At 51.0% G+C, this 22,964-nt stretch overlaps 10 protein-coding genes across 10 annotated transcripts; 6 read left to right on the top strand and 4 right to left on the bottom strand.

Annotated features, from left to right (window-relative positions):
• Positions 1-453: 453 nt before the first annotated feature.
• On the top strand, positions 454-1,356 carry CPAR01_03489 (uncharacterized protein; the record flags this gene model as incomplete). Its single annotated transcript, XM_060487776.1, has 1 exon — positions 454-1,356. The coding sequence occupies one exon, from the start codon at positions 454-456 to the stop codon at positions 1,354-1,356; it is 903 nt and encodes a 300-aa protein (XP_060355104.1).
• Positions 1,357-2,337: 981 nt separating this feature from the next.
• On the top strand, positions 2,338-3,339 carry CPAR01_03488 (uncharacterized protein; the record flags this gene model as incomplete). The annotated part of the gene is made up of 1 exon (XM_060487775.1): positions 2,338-3,339. One exon carries the CDS (start codon positions 2,338-2,340, stop codon positions 3,337-3,339), a length of 1,002 nt encoding a protein of 333 aa, XP_060355103.1.
• A 1,254-nt stretch (positions 3,340-4,593) lies between these two features.
• On the top strand, positions 4,594-5,520 carry CPAR01_03487 (uncharacterized protein; the record flags this gene model as incomplete). Its single annotated transcript, XM_060487774.1, has 1 exon — positions 4,594-5,520. One exon carries the CDS (start codon positions 4,594-4,596, stop codon positions 5,518-5,520), a length of 927 nt encoding a protein of 308 aa, XP_060355102.1.
• A 284-nt stretch (positions 5,521-5,804) lies between these two features.
• Positions 5,805-6,535, bottom strand: CPAR01_03486 (uncharacterized protein; the record flags this gene model as incomplete). Its single annotated transcript, XM_060487773.1, has 4 exons — positions 5,805-5,954; positions 6,029-6,378; positions 6,422-6,458; positions 6,524-6,535. The coding sequence occupies 4 exons, from the start codon at positions 6,533-6,535 to the stop codon at positions 5,805-5,807; spliced, it is 549 nt and encodes a 182-aa protein (XP_060355101.1).
• Positions 6,536-7,477: 942 nt separating this feature from the next.
• CPAR01_03485 (uncharacterized protein) lies at positions 7,478-8,713 on the bottom strand (the record flags this gene model as incomplete). The annotated part of the gene is made up of 1 exon (XM_060487772.1): positions 7,478-8,713. The coding sequence occupies one exon, from the start codon at positions 8,711-8,713 to the stop codon at positions 7,478-7,480; it is 1,236 nt and encodes a 411-aa protein (XP_060355100.1).
• Positions 8,714-10,061: 1,348 nt separating this feature from the next.
• Positions 10,062-11,683, top strand: CPAR01_03484 (cystathionine beta-synthase; the record flags this gene model as incomplete). The annotated part of the gene is made up of 2 exons (XM_060487771.1): positions 10,062-10,321; positions 10,375-11,683. The coding sequence occupies 2 exons, from the start codon at positions 10,062-10,064 to the stop codon at positions 11,681-11,683; spliced, it is 1,569 nt and encodes a 522-aa protein (XP_060355099.1).
• Positions 11,684-12,069: 386 nt separating this feature from the next.
• Positions 12,070-12,969, bottom strand: CPAR01_03483 (signal recognition particle receptor beta subunit; the record flags this gene model as incomplete). Its single annotated transcript, XM_060487770.1, has 1 exon — positions 12,070-12,969. One exon carries the CDS (start codon positions 12,967-12,969, stop codon positions 12,070-12,072), a length of 900 nt encoding a protein of 299 aa, XP_060355098.1.
• A 954-nt stretch (positions 12,970-13,923) lies between these two features.
• On the top strand, positions 13,924-16,374 carry CPAR01_03482 (uncharacterized protein; the record flags this gene model as incomplete). The annotated part of the gene is made up of 5 exons (XM_060487769.1): positions 13,924-14,184; positions 14,266-15,075; positions 15,124-15,214; positions 15,266-15,530; positions 15,579-16,374. The coding sequence occupies 5 exons, from the start codon at positions 13,924-13,926 to the stop codon at positions 16,372-16,374; spliced, it is 2,223 nt and encodes a 740-aa protein (XP_060355097.1).
• A 456-nt stretch (positions 16,375-16,830) lies between these two features.
• Positions 16,831-18,720, bottom strand: CPAR01_03481 (uncharacterized protein; the record flags this gene model as incomplete). Its single annotated transcript, XM_060487768.1, has 5 exons — positions 16,831-17,729; positions 17,787-18,171; positions 18,229-18,257; positions 18,378-18,657; positions 18,715-18,720. 5 exons carry the CDS (start codon positions 18,718-18,720, stop codon positions 16,831-16,833), a joined length of 1,599 nt encoding a protein of 532 aa, XP_060355096.1.
• Positions 18,721-20,361: 1,641 nt separating this feature from the next.
• Positions 20,362-22,800, top strand: CPAR01_03480 (uncharacterized protein; the record flags this gene model as incomplete). The annotated part of the gene is made up of 6 exons (XM_060487767.1): positions 20,362-21,456; positions 21,517-21,715; positions 21,776-21,992; positions 22,052-22,173; positions 22,240-22,317; positions 22,376-22,800. 6 exons carry the CDS (start codon positions 20,362-20,364, stop codon positions 22,798-22,800), a joined length of 2,136 nt encoding a protein of 711 aa, XP_060355095.1.
• Between the last annotated feature and the right edge of the window lie 164 nt (positions 22,801-22,964).

Below are 22,964 nucleotides of genomic sequence, written 5' to 3'. Positions count from 1 at the left end.
TGGCTCAAGCAGGGAGCATACCAAGAAGATCTCCAGAAAAGTACTGAGAACGTCAGAACTAAGGTCAGAGCGTTCAGAGACGAGGCTCAGCAATGTCACGCTCAAGAAACACATGAGAGCATTCGCCTTCTATCTGAAATGAATCAACAATCGAAGACATTGGCCCCCTTTTTTCAGAGATTTTTCAAACTACTGGAGACGAATCTAGGTTTAGGTACCCAAGCTCTCCAATCTTTCCCTGCATGTTCAACACCCGTATTCCTCGCTCCTTGATTCTTTAACTTCCTATGTTCACTCAACTGGTCATATTCTTTATCCTCCCTTACCCCTCCACTTTTGCTTGCATCCTCCCCCTCTTGGACAGACATTCCACGCGATAAGCTAACGTGATCTCATGTAGAACAATCTGATCAGCAATCTAGTTCCTCACAACCACGAATTTCGGCTTACGACATGGTGAACGCAACCCACATCCTTCCCGGGACATCGATATCCCCGAACACGCGGGCGAATGCCGACGAACGACAAGCGGAGGCTAGAAGATCACAAGAGCGATTACTTGAATCTCTTCAATACGACCCAAGCCTTGTTCCACGGGACGTGGCCACTCAAATTCGTCTTGGCAGTAGACTGACTGGCAAACAAATCGCCAAAGCAGCCACCCTCATAAGACACGAAAGTTTCAAGTCATTCATGACGAATACAACGTCGTCAAGCTGTCTTCTCGTCAATGGAAGAGACGACACCGCTGCCGTTGACGGTATCTCACCGCTCAGTCTTGTAGCTGCTCAGGCGACGCAAAGCTTCATGGCTGCAGGGGATACCTCGACACCGTTCTACGTCATCAATTGGTTTTGCGCAGAGCATAAGCCAGCCCTCGTGGCAGGCAACAATGCTAGAACGGATCGCTGCCCCAGCAAAATGATGACGAGCCTCATCGGTCAGCTTCTCGAGAAAATGATCGACAGTGGCGTAGAGGTCGACTTATCATTTATCTACGATTCCAAGTGGCGGCATGTGGAGCAGCTCAAACCGACGACTCTGTGTTCGGTCTTTGCCAGACTAGTAGAGCAGCTTCCTCAAGGGAGTATCTTATTATGTATAGTTGATGAAATTGTCTTGTACGAGACGCGAGTTCTGGAGAGCGACACGAACGTAGTCATAGGGAAGCTGGCAAGGTTGGCTGAGAAACTTTGCACTGGACCGCAAATTTTCAAACTTCTCACAACTTGTCAGAATAGAGCTTTGGGTATGGCGCAACATTTTGGCTACATCAACATCGTCGACTTGGGTGGCAGCACGGGTTCAGATGAATCAGCACAGTGGACGATATCAAATATGTCCATGGCATACTAGGACTCTGGGATGGATGGTCAGATGGATTGCCACGACCACGCTTGATAAAAGTTCAGGTGGCAGCACTCTGATACTTCCCAATTTGACAAGAAACTCAATCTCGAGAGTCGGCACTAATCGTTCGGACATGTCCTGTGTATTTAGCTTCATCTGCGCGTTTGAGCTACTAATTCCATATCGACACACTAGTGATCCAGCCAGCTTAGGTGACACTTCTGAAGATGGTGATTGCAAGTTCTTTCGACAAAGATGCCATAGCTTTCCGAAATCTATCAAAGCTGTAATCCCATCATCGGCACTCTGGGCCACTCGTGATAGCATTGGGCAGTCTAATACACTGATAGAAGGTAGATTCTCATTGAGTATTTGAACAACATCAATACTTACCACTACCTGCATCGTTGACAATAGTAAATTCACTTCTTACAAACGATCTATCTCACCTCCCAACATGGCAAATGATATCAACACATTGGCCGGCCGTTCCGATATGATACCGGTATGGAACTACCTCTGGTCGCGCTTGGCCAACTCGGTTGACAAACACCTTTGTCGAGCAGCTTTCCAGAATTTGCAGGCGAGAATTGGGAAAGACCAAACATGGACTCCTGAACTGCCCCGATGTCATCAAAACGAAATCGAACACGGTTCTTTGATGCAGATATCTAGTTTGTCGGCTTTGTCTGGTTAAACCTGTCACGATGACTCTGTGTTCGGTTTTCTTTGTCCGTTCCACTCTCTTCGCTCACCTTCACACTCTGTTCAGCTTTCTTTATTAGACGGCCGTGGTGTTCTCTACACGGAGATTCTGTTATAAATGAGAAGAGGAGAAGGACTCTGGGGGGATGAGACAACGATCCGTCTTCCAATTATTCCTCATTCACTCTCACTATCTAAGAAGTACGAAGCACTACCAACGAAACACCTTGTACGGCTTGATTTGTGACTTATGACTTTCAGTCATTTGCATGAGTTTAAAATATGGAACAAGAAGCTTACGCGAAGAATTACATGGGATATATCGAGTCCTGCTACCTGACTGCATGCGTGGATGATGCGGTACCCGAAGCCTTATCAGGGCCCTCCGCACCGCCTCGAGTATGGCCTTTCGATATGACAGGCGTGATAGACGCTTTGCGTCCAAAACAGGCAGTTTCGGAACAGAGTGAGCTAGACTTCAGAGTAGAATCAACCGCCGAGATGGAAGAAAATCGCAAGATGTTCTGCGAGGCCAAGCTGAGTGCTGACCAAGAAAAAACTTGGGACTTGATAATCGAGAACGATCTCTACAAGAAATTCGTCCGGAGGAACCCACAGGCAACCCGTTGCTTGCTGATTATGGCTGGGGAGCACTACGGAGAGGTGATCTCAACGACTGGCAAATTAGCCGCCATTGTAATGAAAGAATCCGCATGCAAACGGAACAAGGAGGATGGTATCCCGACTTTCGTCATTGGCTGGTTCTGCGCTGATGATACCCAAATGGAGGATCGAACAGACCCTTATAAGCCAGTCAATCTTTCCTCAAAATTGATGATGGCAAGCCTTGTGTGCAAACTTCGAGACCAGATGATGGCTGAGAAGATTGAATGCGACCTATCGTCCATCAATAGCGAGCTCAACTGGGATGACATCGGTAAATGGGAACTTGGGGTGCTGAGCGAGATATTTGCCAAACTGATATCACAGACTCCTGAAGGAAGTCAGATAATTTGTGTCATCGACGAAATATGCTCTTACGAGTATTGCGATTACACTGATGACACAAACAAGGCTATCAACGCACTGGTGGCAATAGCCAATTCTGCAGAGCTGCTCACAGGACCTCGATATTCCAAACTACCTCTGACTTGTAAGCACGAGGCTTCCGGAATAGAGGAAAAATTCAGAAGTGAAGATCAAATCATGAAAGTCCCACAGGAAGTAGAGATCCCATCACCCTGTGACGACTATCCTGATTTCTCTGCCGGATTGGAACCCTGAGGCGATTCGTGGCCCGGCGGAGGTTGAGATATTAGAGACACAAAATACGTTATTGCACGTTTCAAATGACAGTTGTGGCCATGACGCTATTGTGAGAAATATGCAAAATGATGACTGAAAGCGTTACGTGATTCTTGAATACTTTTCTAAGTACTAAGTAAGGTAACTTGAGAAACACACCTCAGGAGACATAAAAGGAGTTGAAATTATAGCAGTGCAGTTCTATTAGTTGTAGGAGCAGTAACTGAAGGGATACTCATTGATATTTCTTTACCACTTGCACCACCAAACCGAAGCATTCTGACTCTAACAGGGGATACAGATCTGCCAATCATGAAGGCCATATGATGAGACGAGAATCTCAACATCTGCAGAGATGGACATCCCTTTGATTCATTTGTGTCTAGTGCCAGACCTCAAAATATTGCAATGAGCTACTCGGTGTCATTATTCCAACCTGATTGTCTGTAGTACCAAGACGTGGAACGTGGTTTGCAGCCACAGTGTCTATCACTATAGTGAGATGTCACATGATTCATAATAGATTTTCTTGTCATTGATTGTCCTTGAATTATTGGCTCATTTGGCTCCGAGGCTTTCATTTCTCGGAAGGACTGTTGGGCATGGTCTTTGATATCTTTTGACTGATCTTCGTCTCGCGTTTAAGAAGCCGCGCGTGGCTGGCTTGATTAATTTCTTTGTCCCGAGACGCATCGGAATTTCCAGCAGTAATTCTCTAGACATTTGAAAGACTCCAATGCTTTTTGCCGCGGGATCAAACACGCTCTTTGACACGGGTGTTTGACTTGCCGACCTTTCTCTACTTCCCCCCGTAGTCATGGGTCATACACATATCCTGTTCGGTTTTCATTGTTCGCATTTCTATCTCTGCCTATCCATCTCCCTATTACCACTACTTCTTCAACCGATTGATGGAGTATGACTCAAGCTTGGGCCCTTCTATAAATCAGCAGTCGTCTCGGGGTTCAGGGAAACGGTTTCGAGAACGACAGATTGCGATAATGACCAGCACTACTCAAAAACCAAACAGTTTTCTTTTTCTGAATACTACCAACCACCACAAACTTCATCCTATTGAAGAGTCGCCTAGAAGCCATGTTTTCTCCAATACCAAAGAAAGCTTACATGTAATTACAGCATGACCGACAATGCCCACGACCCCCTTGAAACCTCTCCACACCTGCCTACAGCGAACTGCAGCCTTGCGTACCTGCTCAGTTTTCGACTTTCGATATGAAAGATGTCAATGACGCGCTGCCTCCGGTACTGGGACGAAAAGCGAGGGTCAACATAACGGATTGTATTTTCAATTATCTCAACTACGACGAAAGACTTGTTCCGAGAGACATCATCGATTGTATTCGCAGTTACGAAGAACTTGTTAATGGGTCTTATGAACTAAGGTACAAGACAAATAACTTGCTCCGCCACGCATCTCTCGAGGAATTCCGTGGAAACTTAGAGCCATCCTGCCCGACCTGGTCTATCCTCTTTAATGGTAACGATTTGGAAAAGGCTGCGAAAGACTCCCGGGATGGAATCACTACTTTCAGCGTTATTGCTGCGATAGTGGCGAACGATCTCGCAATTGAAACCGATGCCTTCATCCTCACCTGGTTTTGCGCCAAGCTGGACCGCCATTCTGCAGAGAGATACCGCCCTCAAGCAATGATGGCCAGCCTTGTGTGCCAACTTCTGGATCAAATAATGAAAGAAAACATTGAACTCAACCTTAGTACCAAATCAATCGTACGAAGATGCGAAAGGGAACAACTGAAACGTCGTGATATGGACACCCTTTGCCGAGTATTTGCTAGACTCATCAAAATGCTGCCTGTGGGGAAAAGGGTGTTCTGCATTCTCGATGAGGTTACCTTCTGCGAGAAGCCGAACTTGGAGCGTGATCTATATATGGCGTTGGGATTACTGAAGCATCTTTCTGGGACGCAGACGTCGAAGGGGGATAGAGTTCTTAAACTTATGCTGACGTCCCAGGCCGAGGTCTCGCAAATGGTGGCTTTGGGAATTGTCGAAATACTACATTATGGTCGGTACAGACCAGAGTGGGCCGATCTCTTTGAACAAGAACCTTGTCATCGATTTAAGGGACCGGCCTGGATGCGATACCCTTATCGCTGTGGTCATCCAGGATGCGGATAAGATAGGCCTATCCTTTGTTTCTCCTGTCCATGTATGACAGAGTCAGGTACCTTGAACACGAAATCATGGAATGAGTCAGTAAGCCGAAAGCCTTTTGGATTGCCCCACTACTTTGGGACTAAAACGACTGGGTGTTTCTCCTTGTTCTTCCAAAATCGACCCCCAAATTTCATTCTCAGGGTGAAGGCACTGCACCGATGCATATATCCACCACTAGGCGTTGAACCCCGAATTTCAGTAAACCTCCCGAATAAGATGTGAGAATGGGCGACCATTGAGACTACTTAGCAACGATCCCAGCGAGCGACAACGGTCCAATTGTCCTTGTGTAAGGCACGACTGCTGACAAGAGTGCCAACACCGCGGTAGCACTTCTCAATGACGTAGTAGGCGCCATCGGAGATCTCCTTGAAGGAGTTGGGGTCTTTGCCTTGCTGTCCCGTATTGTTTCCACAATGTCAGTCTCGTTCTTGATGTCATAAAGTTGTCGGAGGAAGCATCCACTTACCATGTTGCACCAGTGGATGGCAGAGTTCCAGCTGGAGCTGACACGGTCACAGCTTCCGGGGCCAGGGCCGAGAGTGGGCTTGCCCTTGATGTCGAGAAGGTAGTGGGCACCCTGGGCGTGGCGCTTGCGATCGGCATCGTCGTAGCCGGCGCAGTTGACAGGGGTGTCCTTGAAGGTATCGTCGGCCTGGGTGACGGCAGACTCGATGGCAGCGTCGATGGCCTCGGTGGAAGTCAGAGCAGTGATTCCAAACTCCTGGCCGTAGTCGGGGTTGACGGTGCGGAGCTCCTTGAGGACCTCCTCGACGGTGCCGGTGAGGGTGAGGTTCTCGCCACTGGGGTGGGCCTGGACTTCCCACTCGATGGTCAGTCATGAGGTCGAAGCCCTCGATACCCATGGGGCCGTTGACGTCCTTGTCAACAGTCGCGCCCTGGTATTTCAAGTGTCAGTTGCATCTGGAAACTTTTATGGAGAAAACACGTTGCAAGAAATTACTTTGACAGCCATGGCGGCAAGAGAGAGGAGGGAGATGTTCTTGATCTGTATCTTGATGGTTGGAGCGTGTAAAGATAGTGCGGATGGTGTTTTATGGGGTGAAGTTGAGATCTGGTTGTGATACTAAAGTTTGAGGTGGGGGAAAAAGAGAGAAGATTGTCTTGTGCGGGATGAAGTGTGGTATTTTATATTGGGCAAGTAGAGATTCAATCACCCGCCTCCATATCCACACAACGACCTCACGATGCCCTCTACTTTTTCACCTCAGGCTCCTGGTGCTGTCTTCATCTATCACAGCAGATCAGTCACGTAAACTTCGGTCCCATGTCTAGCTTTTGATTTCCAACAAAGGAAGTAATTAAGCGTCTGCAAGGATCGATTGAGCCTTCCCATTAAGATCTTCGGAATAATGGCCAAGGAAGTGAGTTATGGAACACAAAATCATGCTAAAGGTATTCCACACCACGGCAGGAACGTGTGTGCGCTCATCCAAGACCTACTGCCGTTTGGAAATGGACCGCCGACTCACAAACATGTTTGATTGATACCTTTAGCAACCCTGGCCAAGTTTGCCCAGGTGATTCAGACCACCTCGACCACTTGATAGTACTTTGATGAGAGCGTTGGCAGTGATGCCACACTACTTAGGATACAAGCCATGTATGCTCGCTTCCGCACTCGTGATGTCTTGGAAGATGTTTCAGTTTTAGTCTGCTCAGCATGTCACTCAAACCTTGTGGTCATGGCGAGGGCATAGTTGCCGTTGAACATCTTACAAAAATTGTGAGATCTGGATGCGTGTGACACATGGACGACACGAAGAGGCTAGGGAAATCTTGGAGATCGCCAGTTCATCATTCGACCAATATCAGAGCTAGCATACAAACCAACCAGGTACTCGTTCATGGAAGGAAGAAAAGAAGAAACATCATGGATCCGATCATGATGTAGCAGTCAAGATTCCTTAGCCCACTGCTTTCCGCTCCAAAGATTTCCCGTCGTCCACAACCAATAATCCCTACCCTTGATCATCCACACCATAAAGCTGGGAAGCTGATATCCCATGGCGGCACCGACCCCCTTGCTCTTTCCCACCGGAACCAACTGAGTCTCACGAACGTCCTCCTCGAATAGTCTATCCTTGTCACTGGCGCTCTCCGGTCTTTCAGAAGCCAGCAGTAGGTCTCGTTTGATGTTGGCGCACATGACCGGAACCGCACTCAGGATGTTGTGAATAGCTGGCCTGGCGAATGAAGACGCGTCGCCGATGGCGTAGACGCGAGGTCCAGCTGGATCAACGCGAAGAGTTTGGGGGTTGGTATTGACTCGTCCATCAGGGAGGAGCAGCGCGTTGTCGATAAAACTCGTGTTCGGGCGTGTGCCAGTTGCGGGGATGTAGATATCAGTCTCGATCGTCTTCCCGTTGTCTAGAGTGACCGTTGCATTTGTCGTCACTCCTGTGATTCCAGCTTCAGCCGGCACTACATCCCTTACCCGAACCCCTTTCAGCGCAGTGACTCCGACCTGAGCGAGATAGCCTTCTGCTTTACGAGCAATAGCAGGACGAAGCGCGGGAAGGATTTCAGGCGTAGATGAGACAAGGGTAATGGGAACCTTTGGACGTTGCGACTTCCGGCCGTTCAAATGCTCGCCCAGCTCGCCGGCGGTCTCGACACCCGCTGGCCCTCCACCTACGACCATTATGCTTCTCGCCTTCGGCAAAGTCTTGCGGAAATCGGCCCAGCTGTTTCGTAAACTCTCATAGTCGCTGTTGAGACCGAGGAGAGGTGAGGGAGTAGATGCACCAGTAGCAATCACTAGGACGTGGTAGGAAAGAGTGACCGGATCGCTCTTGCCTTTCGGGGTGACAGATACCGCTCTCTCGCCATGGCTTAGACTTGTTGCGGTTCCTTGAATGAAAAGGAAGCTTTCACTATCGTATTGCTTGAAGACGGTGGGTATGTCGACGAAGAGCTTGTCTTGAGGAAACATATCGTCAGATATTAGTGCGCGTGGGCATGCAGGCCGGCACATGACTTCTGCGGACGGGCTGACGAGGACGACCTTGAAGTCTGTTGCGTTTGGTAAAGCTGGAACGGCATGTTTGAAAAGGTAGTGAGCTGTAGATGGACCGCCATAGGAGCCACCAAGGATGACGATGAGTTTCTTTGATGCAGCGAGGTCCGTCATGACTGAGGCAACCGAGGACCATCATACACAGACAATGCGAATGTAGCGGCCTTATATACTTTGGTCACGTTTCAATCATTCTAAAGCCAACTGGTCTTATTGACTTACATGGGGTTCATATGCTCTATCCCGGGCCATCACGGGCGGATGAACACTGCTTAATACGCTTAGGTAATGCTGGTTGGTGGCGGTGGCTTGCCGAGAAGGAAATCAGTGGCTGGTCCTTCGGCCGAATTGCGGACGAGTTCACTCAAGTCTTCTGCTGTGCTGCATCTCTAGTCATGTAATTCAAGAAAAGTAAATTACCATTCGTATACATGTATGCTAACCGTGATCCCTTGATGCTGACAGTGTTCATGGTTGCGTGGAATTGAGACAGACGCGAGTGGGGTGAGTGAGAAGAGACGTCAAGGCTCGCGGAGAAGGACTTATTCATCTCGTTCGGCCGAGTTGTGTCCCGGCCGAGACATAGACACATGTACGAAACCATATAAAACTTCGTTGGCAATTGTCGTTGGCAATTGTCCTTGACAATGAGTATGCGGCGACCACGTTCCAAAAAAGGTCCAGAACTGCACTTATGCAGTCCCTCGAGTCAGAAACTGTACAGCGTACACTGGTAAAGCCCACGTGCCTCGGATGAAGCAGAAAGACTCGGGGAACGCCGAGTGACGGGGATTCAAAGTCGGCTCGGGATGACATAATGACAACTGGAAATGGCCCGACCTGCAGCATCAGAAAATTTCTAGAACGACACCAAAGAAAAAAAAAGAAAGGCAGAAACTTCACCGGTCGGGCTTTTTTGGGCTTGTCTTACGTAAGGAAGAGAGACAAGTGTGCCGCTGGATGTATCGTGTGGGGTGTTCTTTACCGCCGCCGTTCGCCGCAAAGCCGCTGCAAGGCCCGGACCTTGTGTCGCTGCGTTGCACTGTCCCGAAGCTGTCAGGTCACTCCTTGGTGTACCTGCACTGGTACAGTGGTACTGAACAGCGTCTTGGGTACCTGTATGGTCAGGGGCCTTAGGTAAGCTCGGTAAGGTACCTCGACGTAGCAGAGGGGTGGGAAAGTGACCATTTTTGGTAGGTGGGCGGATATCTTCGGCGTTGGCGGGGTCATTTTTCACTCCCGATTCCTGTGCTCTCCCTCGCTCCGTCTCAATTCTCGCACCATCCCACCACGACGATTGCGTTTCTCTTTTCCTACCACTTGCATATCTATAGCCCGTGGACTGATTTTCATTCTTACACTTTCTCCTTTCCTACTTCTTCTCCTTTCTCCCTTCTCCTCTTTCTCTCTATCAGCCTCCCTCCTATAAGCCAACCACATTATACCCATCCCAATCGCAATCATGGGAGACGCCATCAACGCCACTCGCGCGGCCGTCACCGCAAAGTCGGCCACCGAGCTCATCGGCAACACGCCTCTGGTCCGCCTCAACAAGATCCCTCAGAGCTTGGGTATCGAGTGTGAGGTCTACGCCAAAGTCGAGCTCTTCAATGCTGGCGGCAGTGTCAAGGACAGAATCGCCCTGCGCATGATTGAGGAGGCCGAGCGAACTGGCCGCATCAAGCCCGGTGACACTCTCATCGAGCCCACCAGTGGAAACACGTATGTCCCAACGAAGCTTAAAATCACCAAATTTCACGACTAACGTTGAAAAGTGGTATCGGTCTGGCCCTCGTTGGCGCCATCAAGGGCTACAAGACAATCATCACCCTCCCCGAGAAGATGTCCGCCGAAAAGGTCTCCGTCCTCCGCGCCCTTGGCGCCACCATCATCCGTACCCCGACCCAAGCCGCCTGGGACAGCCCCGAGTCGCACATTGGCGTCGCCCGCCGCCTCGAGAAGGAGATCCCCAACGCCCACATCCTCGACCAGTACGGCAACCTCGACAACCCGCTCGCCCACGAGTTCGGCACCGCCGAGGAGATCTGGGCCCAGACGGGCGGCAAGATCGACGCCCTCGTCGCCGGCGCCGGCACGGGAGGTACCATTTCTGGCATTGCCCGCGGTCTGAAGAAGCACAACAAGGACGTCAAGATCATCGCTGCCGATCCCCACGGCAGTATTCTCGCCCTCCCCGAGTCCCTGAACAAGGAGCACGAGAACGAGGGCTACAAGGTCGAGGGTATCGGCTACGACTTCATCCCCGATGTTCTCTCCCGCGATCTCGTCGACAAGTGGTACAAGACCGAGGACCGCGAGTCCTTCCAGCTCGCCAGACGCCTTATCGCCGAGGAGGGTCTTCTCGTCGGTGGCAGCTCCGGCTCCGCCATGGCCGCCATGGTCCGCGCCGTCAAGGACCTCGGCCTCGGAAAGGGCCAGACCGTCGTCGTCGTTCTCCCCGATAGCATCCGCTCCTACCTCTCCAAGTTCGCTGACGATGACTGGCTCGCCGCGAACGACCTCCTCCCCGAGGTCAACGGCCTCGAGACCCAGGCCACCTCCAACGGCAACGCCACCAGCGCAAAGGGCTCCGTCGACCCCTACGAGGGCGCCACCGTCCGCGCTCTCCGGCTCAAGCCCGTCATGTCCGTCCCCGCGACCAGCCCCTGCTCCGAGGCGTCCGAGATCATGCGCGACAAGGGCTTCGACCAGCTCCCCGTGCTGTCCGCCAGCGGCCACAAGCTTGTCGGTCTCGTCACGCTCGGTAACCTGCTCAGCTACATCTCTTCGGGCCGCGCCACGGGCTCCAGCCCCGTCAGCGACGTCATGTTCGACTTTGGCCGCTTCGATGAGGTCGTCACGGATCCCAGACAGGCTGGTGAGACGGGCGAGAAGAGCAAGAAGAAGCGCAACTTTGTCGAGATTACTCTCGACACCCCTCTCTCCACCCTCAGCAAGTTCCTCGAGTGGAACAGCGCTGCTGTTGTTACTGAGAAGGCCGAGGGCGCTAAGAACCTGTCCAAGCCCGTGGCTGTCGTCACAAAGGTCGATCTGCTCACCTGGGTCGTCAACAAGAAGGCCTAAACGCTTTCTCCCCTTTTTTCCTACGATAATCAAAAAAATCACGACTTGGCCTATATAGAGTATCAAGGTTACGCATGAGGATGCAGATGATGTTGCTTTTTTACCTGGGTATCGGCGTTTTGAAAGCGGGCATAGCAAAGGTGGCAGGGGCGAATCTTGGGTCGCATCAACTGACCCCGGTTGGCAGCATTTTGCCTGGAAATCTTGGGATGGGAGTAGACTCAACATCTACATAGAGAACAGGGCAGCCAGTCTGATTCTATAAGGATAGAATCACAACCACAAAGTTTTTTGCGCAATCTTCAGTTCACAGAGATATCTTTTGTCATCAACGTAATAATTATGTGTTTTGTAGTATTATATGCCATTTACTGCTGCATCACTCATTATATCCGCTGGGCAATCCAAGACCACCACTTATCGGGGCCTGTTGCGCTACCAGTAACATTACCCGCGATGACATCCACATCCACGTCAAACTCGCGCAGCTGGTCAAAGGTGAACTTCTCGGTGCCGTACGCGCCCAACCAGTCATCGTGCTCCTCCGAACCGACGTCATCAATGCCGACACCGGAATCCAACAAACCCTTGCTGCGCGACGACCGTATCCGCGTAATCTCAGCCTCGAGGTTCGACTTGACCAGCGCGCCAGGCAGCGCCGTAAACAGATCCGTCTTGTTGGCGGCGACGAGAACGGGGATAGGCGGGGGTGGCTTGGACGACTTGCTCGAGGCGGCGCGCTTCTGGAGACCGAGGAGGACTTCGTAGAGGTAGCTCGCCGTTGGCGCGAGGGCCTCGTTCTCGCCAATGGCGGCGGCGTCGACCATGAAGACGATTGCTTTAAGCTTGGAATTCTTGCTGTTGCTGCCGCCGGCGCCGCTGGCGAGCTTGCCGAGGGCGTAGTTGCGGAGCTTGCCGTGGCCGGGGGTGTCGACGAGGAGGAACTTGGTGTGGGTGCCGCTGGTGTCGTCGTGATTGCGGAAGCTCTGGGCCGTCTTGCTGTCGCGCGAGGCCGTGAGCTCGACGGTTTGGGGGCGCTGGCTCGTGTGGGTTGTCGCGGGGGCGTCGCCTCGTTCGAAGAGGGTGAGGAGGGCGGTCTTGCCTGCGCCAGCGGGGCCGAGGAGGAGGACGGAGGGGAGGGTTGTGTAGGGTGTTGACTTGATGAGGATGTAGTGGAGGAGGATGGGGAAGAGGAGGACGATGGCGGCGCCGATGAGGATGACGGGCGTCGAGGGGGTCATGATGAATTCGAGGAACTCTGTGAAGGAGCCCATCTTGTCGGCCATGGTTGCGGTTTCGCTGTTGCTGGCGATGGTGAGAATTGTCAAGTGTGTTGAGAGAGTGTCCCCGGAGACCCTGCGCGAAACGGCTGACTAGGGGTGGAGGGGTTGGATGGTGTGAGTCGTGTCGGGTGGTCGTTGACAGATTTCCAGAAGAAATCGCCAAATGCCGTCAGTGGAGCTCTTTCCTTCCCCAACGAGCGCAAGAGACAGGAGAGTGGCAGGAGTGGCAGGTGGTACGTGCACCTCGGAACTTCAGCCACAGTTTACCCGCTTTTTCGGACGAGGCTGAGGGAGGCCGAGGAATCCGCCCTAACCTCTAAGGTGAGGCTAAGCATGGGTGTTACTGGCACTTTATGCCAAGCTTTGGGGCGCTGAGTCTTCCCCAGCCAATCACGGCTATCACGGCAGACGACTGCATCAGTGGTCGACCCGCCTTTGTCAGCTCAGCCTTGCTAGTCCGATTTAGGGGGAGGGTCTCCCGGCGATCCCCTTCCACTCACTGCACTCGGTGCTCACCTCGAATTCCCCAGTCGTCAACGCTTTGCCAACGCTGCCGAGCTCTGCCAAAGCTGACGACACGCAATCTCGTCACTCTTGGCTTCCAGGCGTCTTTTGCGTCCTCCTTCCAACTGTGGCACATTTTTCTCTTTCTTGTTTCCACTCTGCTGTGTTTATCATCAATCTCTCGTTTGTTGGTGACACCCCTGTCCACCGTTGCACGCGTGCGAGCCCCCCGTCTCAATTCTTTCGCCTGGACCACATCCATCCATCCATCCCCTTACCTCAAGCAATGCGACGCTAGGTTCGAGCCGAAGTTTAAACTCCCCGAACAAAATAATACTCTTTCCTTTCCCACCCTCCACAGCTCCTCCGAATCGATAACCGATCGTACTCCTTCTCAATCCGAGACATCGAAAGAAAGGCTTGGCCCTCGCGACCGCCGACCCGCCGACTTCGATGGACAAATCTACCACGCCGGCCGCCGCCGCTGCCGCCGCGTCCGTGGCCCCGAATCAACCTGCAAACAAGACGAGCGCCGCGGCGCCTACACTGAATAATGAGCTGGAGATGGGAAGCATCGGCGGCGATGCGCCCAGCGCAGAGAACGACATCATGCAGGTTGCGCGTGTAGGCGACGTTCCGGCCATGGAGAAGCTCTTCGAGTCGGGCGAGTACGATGCGACCTTCACCGATGATGAAGGCATCACACCCTTGCATGTACGTTGCATGCTACCTCTTTGAAGGCCTCCCAACCTTTGTCACGGCCAGGTCTGATCTCATTGTGCTAATACATCCCAGTGGGCAGCTATAAACAACCAGTATGCCATGTGCAAGTTCCTCATCGACAACGGCGCAGAGATCAACAAGAAGGGAGGCGAGTCCATCGCAACACCTCTCCAATGGGCCGCCCAGAGATGTCACTACTACACTGTCAACCTCCTCCTCCAACACGGAGCCGACCCCCTCATCACCGACGCCCAGGGCTACAACACCCTCCACATCTCGACCTTCAACGGCAACACCCTCCTCCTCGTCCTCCTGCTCCACCAAGGCATCCCCGTAGACGTGCTCGATAGTTACGGTCACACGGCGCTCATGTGGTCCGCCTACAAGGGCTTCCCTCAATGCGTGGACCTCTTCCTCCGCTGGGGCGCTAGCATCCACACCACGGACGAGCAGGGCTTCACTGCGCTTCACTGGGCGTTAGTCAAGGGCTCCCCGGCCTGTATACAGAGGCTCCTCGAGTACGGAGCGGATCGATTCGCAAAGACGCAGACCGGCAAGACGCCCGCTGTCACGGCTAAGGAGCTTAACACGACCGGCGCATGGCATCGGGCTCTTAAGGAGTGCGGATATGATGAAGATGGACAGCCGATCGAGCCTAGCTTCCCTGGTTCACGCTTCCTACGCCAGGATAAGAGGGGTTTCGTAACCAAGTTCTTGTTCTTGTGGCCCTTCCTTCTGGTCTGGTCTATGATCACGATACTGGGAAGCTTGAACGTTTTTGCTGGTGTCTTCTTCTCTCTAGTCGTTGGTTATGCGCTTCAGTGGTGTGCTCAACAGGTCATCGAGTTTGCGCCTCCCGACATGAGACACTTCCACAAGACTGTAAGTCCCTCAATTGGCATTATTAACGATCTGGACTGACAAGAGTAGCCCTGGTTGGCTGGTATCTTCTCTGCGTCTTTGTTTTTGGTCGGTCTGAGGTGGTTGACTACTATTCTTCCCGCGACTACCGGGTCTGCTGGTAAGCTTTGCTACACTATACGACGCTGAATCGTTTGCTAATATCACACAGCTGGCACTTCCTCTCACTGGTGGCTCAACTTGATCTTTGGCGTTTTCCTCGGTCTCTGTGCCTATTTCTACAGCGCTGCGATGAGATACGACCCCGGATTTGTCCCCAAGATGAACGGCATTGCCGAGCAAAAGGCCGTCATTGATGAGCTGCTCAAGGAGTGGAAGTTTGATGAGACCAACTTTTGTGTTACGTGCATGATCCGGACGCCTCTCCGCAGTAAGCACTGCAAGCGGTGCCAGAAGTGTGTCGCGAAACACGACCAGTGAGTAGACCTTTTACCTCTAATGTCAAACCTCACTGACCAGACTAGTCACTGTCCTTGGGTTTACAACTGCGTTGGAATTAACAACCACCGCCACTTCTTTATGTACCTGATCAGCTTGACGTTGGGCATCGTTTCCTACGACTTCCTCGTATACTACTGTAAGCATCGATTCTCTGAGCTCTACTTCCACGCTAACACCAATGGCACAGACTTCACAGACATTTCGGACAAGGTCTCAGAAACCTGCAACTTCCTTAGCCCCAGCCTCTGCAAGGTTGTCAACGCCGATGGCTACACGGCAATTCTTACTGTGTGGACAACTCTCCAGCTCACCTGGGTTGGCATGCTGCTGTTCGTGCAATTTGTCCAAGTCTCTCGCGCAATGACCACCTACGAAAACATGTTCGGCATCCAAGACGGCTCTCTCACGACCGCCTTCACCTCAACAGGCACCCCTCTCGACCCCAACCACCCGTCGTTGACTCCTCCGGAATCCACTGGCGCGCACGCTCACGGCCACAAGCACAAGGGCGGCCGTCTTCAGCAATGGTCTCGTCTCCTCGGTGTCGACCCCTTCATCGAGACCATCCGCGGTCGCGGCGCCGCAACCCAGAACAAGCGCAGGAAGAAGAACCCCTACTCCAACGGCTGCATGGCCAACTGCCGCGACTTCTGGTGCGATCCCGCGCCTACGTTTGGCCAGCGCGAGAACGGTTCTGCTATGCTGGGTGGCGAGCCTGTCAACTACACCGCCATGTACGAGAGCCCGACCCTTATGAACATGAGCAGGGGCCGTAGGAGAGCAGGCGGCTACGAGTCCGTTGCTGCAGAGGAGGTATAATAGACTTGATTTTGTCATGATTGGAGGGAGGGGTACTTGATCAGTTCCACGACTGTTGGTGGGAAGTAAAGCTGAAAGCGCTGCCCTTCCCACCCCCCTCCTTTTGCGCGCTTTGCTTTTTCTCCAAGCGACGACTTCTATGGAAGAAAGATTACGACGAGGCTTAAGATGATGTTATTTTACTCCCACAATGAAGAGAAGACGCGGCGTCAACGGGCGGCTGCAATTGCATGGCTCGGGATGTATTAATTGTTCGTATATGTAGAAGTATGACCTAGGTTGGTGTTGAGGAATGGGAGTCTTTTCTCCGTGTATACAATCTTGAGTCGGCTCTACGCTGTTCATGCCGTCTGACTATGCTTGAATCCCTTCGCCGTGTTCTCCTTGATGTTGCTTTCATTCGATTTGCTGGAGAGTGCATTTGTAGACCAGGCTCGTGACAAACTAGAGTCTCGATCAACCATCTCCCAGAGTAATCGACGATCTGAACCTGTCGTTGAAATTCTGATGTTTTCTTTTGAACGCAGCCCTGAACCTGGGCTGCTTCATCAGTCGCTCAATCTTCCGTCCTCTGTCAGTGAACAGATGCCTATCGTCGAAAATGGATTCGGCATCTATGGAGGTATTTGCACTAAACCTCCATGATACAACGATGACTTTGACAGTTCTTCCTTTCGATTGTGACATGCTTACGATCCGATCCATGAAGTCACTGACCCTAAAATACTGTTTGTCGGCTTCTCTTTGCTCCAAAGCAGCTTCGATTGCACTCATGTCTAAAACAATGAAAAGTTGCTGGAAAGTTGATACACAACGCTCGAGTATATCGAACCACTGGGTAATGCTGACAGCCGACTTGAAGTGTTTGGGCGTGAGCGGATTAGTATCTTCGCTTACCACGGCATCGTTCAGTGCTAGAGCTTGTGATATGAGTGACCGAACTATTCCGGAGATCGACGGTGCTAGACTATCATCATCGACCTCAGTGATGATTGAAGACAAGGCCCAGATGACGGGGTACCCGTGCTCAAGCACAATGTCGAGGAAATCGGCTGCAAAATCGAGCGAGCTCGTCTTTACTCCTTGTCCTTCTGCAAGTAAGAGGGAAGAGGAGGGATCGCTTGCCCAGGTCTTGAGTTTGTACAATTCTGGTAGAGGGAGTTGTGTGGGTGCTTTCTGCCTCCGTCGATTTCGCATTGACCGGCACCATGCCAGGCTATCATCCGCAACGGCTGTATCTTCCAGTAGTGCGACTGTTCTGATGTCCTCAAGTTGGCTGACTCTGAACATTTGTTTGTGCTCTTCCTTCAACGCCAGTAGTGACTGTGTCTGTAGAGACTGTTGCTGTTGCATGACTTTGATGATGTTAGCCTCGAATCCAACGAGCTAACCAAATTAAGCCCCCAGCTTACAGGAAACCATTTCTGTCAATTGCAGTATAGTCTTGTTTTGCCTGTGAATGTTTACATGCAGATCTCTGATCTCGGCTTTGACCGCTGCGCTGGCCAGCTCATCGACGTGCTTGGACCGCTCGGCGATCTCCTCGACGATGGGTTTAAACCCCAGACTGAATGGCTTGATGATGGCTGTGAAGGAGTGAGATAATTTGCCTTTCTTGTACCACTTGATTGCCATCAAGGCGAACTCTATTATCTTTGCGTATAGCTGTGATACAGCTTCCTGCATCCGTGGCGTGGGGTAAAGCACAGAGTGTAGCTCGGTCCTAGGCAGTACGAGTGCGATCCGAGAGACTGCTTTGGATATTTCAACAAGAAGCTCTTCATGGTTGAGGACAGCCTATATAATTCGGTCAATGCAAACCCCACAAGACTGAAGGGATGCTACAATGCTCACAACGAACAAAAACTTTAAGGCACCCCAGCCTAAGGACACGTACTCAGGATGATGTTGAGAGAAGGTATCAAATATTGCTACGGCAGCATGACACCCATTAGTACATGCTCCTGTGTATGGGATTCGAAGACCCGATGTTCAGAGCTAACCTCCATAGAACATGATCCTAGATGAACAGGTTGTTAAAGCAGACTGGGTCTTGGATCCTTTTGACTTCGTCTGATACTCCTGTCGGGCTGACTCAACCGCAGACTGCACATCGTTCATGGAATGCTGGCTTTGAAGCCGTAACTGCTGGTACTCCTCATCTGTAAAGTCTTTTTGCAGGGTCGCAATTGCGTTGTCGTATGCATTCTTTGCAGGATCGGACCATCTGGTAGTCTTATGGTCAGTTGCAAGATTCGGAGACAGTCCACGGAAAATATCGGCCTAGAAGGGGGTTTAACCTTTGCAAAGGATCGCTGATGTACCATTTAGAAATCAAACTTCCATCGTGACTATCTTCAACTATACCGGGAAGCTGAGAGGCTACTGGGTAGGTCAGACCCTCATATGGCGCTAGGTTTGAGTTGATGGCGGAGGAGTCACGAAGGACTGATTCTTGGCCCCGCGGCTGTGAGAGTCCTTGCATGAAGGTCATCACCTATCCACAGGTAAACGAACGCCGAGGAAAGATCTTAGTCGACATTGGTCTTAACGCTGGCTCGAGGACCGGCAGGATAATGGCGCTGTCAGGTTCGCACTACCCCTCTACATAAGCAATCGGGCATAGCGCTTACGGACGCGGTCATTTGCAGATGCCCTTGGCAAATCTACCTAATTACACTATTGGAACCATGCGTATTGGGCTGGCTCCAATCCGATTGGCGGAGGCTGGCCAATGTTTCTAACAAAAATGACGGTGCGCCTTGCAAGCAGCCAGCGCGCCTAACGTTCTGTTGGTGCGAGGCCGAAAATTGGTGGCAGTGTTGCAACTTGAACTGCGCACAAGGCAATAAGAGCCTGTAGATGTCGGCTGTATGTAAACAGCAAGTTTTCGTAATTCTTGGTGTAGATATTAAAACGCCTGTCATTTCTTGGCACCCAGAAGTGTATCTTGACGAGATCTCATTGAGTCAGCGCAACAGGCATCATGATTTGTTGTCGCCCCTTATCTACTTCGCATAAATCGAGGCAGTCATCATATAGAGTCACGTGTGTTGCTGTGAGGGGAAGGTTGCCTGTCAGCCTGACCTACTGCTGTACGTACAGATTTCGGCGGCAATTCCCTGCCCTCACCTTTCTTGCGGAAACATCAGCTGGCATTGAGCTACATCATCGTATATGTCAGGCTTCCCCGATGCTTTCTAGGTTCTCATGTTCTGTTGATGAGTTTCATGCTTCAGGCATTACACAAGCGCCATGTTATCTCAGTCAGCTATTTCAAATGTTCCAATGGATGGAGAGTCCGACCAACACCAGCCGAAGGATGCCCCTGGAAAGAGAGATGCGAACATAGCGGAGGCAAATGACTTGGGTTCAGACAGTGATGCAAGTGAGGGATCGCGGGAAATTGTTCAGGATGATGCAAGTCTGGTCATCAGCTCGGCCATTCCACGAGACGACACTTTTAGTAAAGCCAAGAGGGAACGTCGAATGTTATCACGCCTTAGAAATCACTTAAACTCAGGAAGTAAGCTACTTCGATTATTTCTTTCTATCACAACGCTTCTTACAAAAGCTATAGGCCTCCAACTTCATAGTTCTAGAGACTCACATCACGATGGGGCCTACATGAGCTGGGGACAGGTTGGCGGCTTGAGCCCACCGCGGAGCGATTATGACTATCTACGAGAAAGAGCCCTCGATGAGACAGACCAGTTCCCACACCCCAGATCTTCTGTGCCACCACGTTCTAGATCATCTCCAACTCCCAAAACATCGAATAAACTCAAATGGCGGGAGAGTCTCAAAGCTGGAAGGGAGTTGTCTCCGAATGCATGCTCGAAAGAGACCAGCCTGGGAAAGATTGAGCGATCAAGAGCCGACAGCCTTCGCCATGGATATGAAAAAGGAGAAGAGGTTGACCTTCAGACCCTCGCGGAAAAGAATAGTCCTAATCGCGATGCCAGCCTTGCCGAAACTCTCGCATCAATGACACAAAAGCAACTTGGCATTGACGTTCTGGACCAAAGCAAGGAGATATCCACCTTCGTGTCGTATCTTCTTGACATTATCCAGATTTTGGAGAGTCAAGCGAAATGCCGCGATATCGACAGGCCCGAAAGTGACTCTGATAGCGAGTCGCAAGGTGAGGAGGTAGCCGTCAGCCATCCTCTCGGTTATCAAGTTGTTCATCGAATATTTTGTACAGCCAAGCTTCATCAGCACGACGGAATACTGTGTGAAAATGAGCCAGTCAGTCGAAAGAGCAACATTTCTGGCGACACAAGGTGGCTCCACGCCGAAAAGGTGATCCTCAATCTTGACACGTGGTTGAGCAAGCGGCCATCGCTTTGTTTCATTGTCATCAAGGAACACCGCTGCGCTCAAGACCAGAGAGCTGAAACCCAGATATCCAGAGTACGGAATCATGCTGGTACGCCCTCAGTCAGGCTGGAGAGGCTCAGAATCGTGTCGCCTTTACTCCAGAAAGCTTTGAAGCAGGTTGCGGAGTTTCAACTTTACCGTTCAAGTGAACAGGATGAGTTTGTTACGGAAATGGAAGCTCCGTATCTATTTCTGTTCCACCACCGGAAGAAGCTAGCGGCTCTGGCAGAGACTGGAACATACCATGAGGTGATCTTGCCCCTGAAAAGATTCCTCGAGGAACGTTACGAGGCTGAATATGTGGAAGCCGAGGAGATGTTTCTTCAGGGTTACGTGAACGCCTACCACGCCCTTAAGTTATTCAAGCCGAACCAAATGCTTCTTGTCAAAAAGAAAGGCGAGCCGAAAGTCGCATTTGTACTAAACTCGTGCAGCCTAGCCAGAAAAGATGAGATTATACTCCTTGGCTGGAAGTGGTACTACAATGGCCACAACTTGCAGCGAGCTTCTGAAACAGAGAGCCTTGGAGCTATCTCTGAGGAGAAGACCAAGATTTGCGACCTCGTCATTCACCCAATCGAATTTGCTAGAGAAGAGGACGCCAAGACCTTGGCTCAAAGGGGAAAAAGGTTCTGGAGCATGAGAGATCAAGTGTACATCTGCTACACAGGATGGGACAAGGGTTCAAAGCATCAATATGTTGGCAAAAATACCACCAAAATTAATCAATTAGGAAGGGGCTAATCTACCTACCGCTAGGCCTCCGCAAGATTCATGGTGGACGCGGCGACATATCAAATCATGCACAACGACCTCCATCACCCGTCATTAGAGCCGCCGCCAACCGGAAATGATCCGTGGCCTGTGAGGATCAGCCGTCGAGAGGATCTAACTCACAGAGTTGAAATGCTACTGCCAGCCACTGTGCATGGCTTCAATCTCAAAGAAAAAAAATGGGGTAAGGACCACAGAATAGAGATAACCCCATGCAAATGATACTGACGCTTCCTTGTTGCAGTCGTCCTATACGTCGACAATACGCATGCAGTAGATTGGAACTACAAAGCATTTGATCGTCTTGTCTTGGATATCAAGACCAAGGAAATGGTTCGAGCACTCGTCGACGTTCAGACATCGGCGAAGAAGATGGACGACATCATCACTGGGAAAGGCGGCGGCCTGATAATCCTTCTCCATGGAAGCCCAGGGACTGGAAAGACATTGACGGCGGAAAGGTGAGGCACGATCATCTATCGGGTGTACGCTGAGAGCAATCAGCTGAGAAATTTTGCAGTGTTGCAGAAATCGCAGAAAAACCGCTGTATCGAGTCACCTGCGGTGACATTGGCACCGACGCACGTGATGTGGAAAAGTACCTTGAGACAGTGATGTACTTGGGGAAAACTTGGGATTGCGGTTTGTTACCATTCCTATGAGACTGTCTAGGTAGCTTAGCGTTGATGGAAACTAACATTTGAATAGTTCTCTTGCTAGATGAAGCAGACGTTTTCTTGGAGGAGAGAACTATGGCAGACTTACAGCGAAATAGTCTTGTATCAGGTACGTACGAATCTTCCGACGCTGTACTTGAATATGTAACTTACTCTAAGGTACTTAGTGTTTCTACGGATCCTCGAGTACTATGAAGGCATTCTCATCTTGACGTCTAATCGCGTTGGATCCTTTGATGAGGCATTCAAATCTCGTATCCAGGTGGCGATTCACTATGACAACCTGACCAAGATGTCACGCAAAGCCATCTGGCAGAACTTCTTCGACATGATTGAGGAGTCAGCGGAGGAAGATGCCAACATGCCAGAACTAGAAAGAAGACTCGACCAGTTGGCATCAGAAGAGATGAACGGCAGACAAATCAGGAATGCGCTACTGACGGCGCGACAACTTGCGAAGCATCGCAAGGAACGATTGGACTGGGAACACCTCAGCCAAGTAATCAAGACTTCTGCTGCTTTCAATAAGTACCTAAAGACAGTTCGCGGGCACACTGATGAGCAGTGGGCAAGGGGAGAATCGCTGCGTTAACGGTCAGAACTGTGAAATTTCCTAGACTCAGATCCGTTTTTCCTAGTTCATCTCGTAGTGACCGGCAGAATTTGATTAGAGATGTGTCTTACTCTATGGCTGCATAACTTTTGTGATTGATGAGGAAATACTTAAGCTAGCAATGGACACCCGGAAGTTCTGTT

This window comes from Colletotrichum paranaense (assembly GCF_030867605.1).
Source record: "Colletotrichum paranaense strain IMI 384185 chromosome Unknown Scaffold_2.1, whole genome shotgun sequence".
NCBI classification, from domain to species: domain Eukaryota; kingdom Fungi; phylum Ascomycota; class Sordariomycetes; order Glomerellales; family Glomerellaceae; genus Colletotrichum; species Colletotrichum paranaense.
Note: the sequence above shows the minus strand (reverse complement) of the source record. Positions and strands in the feature narration are given on the sequence as shown.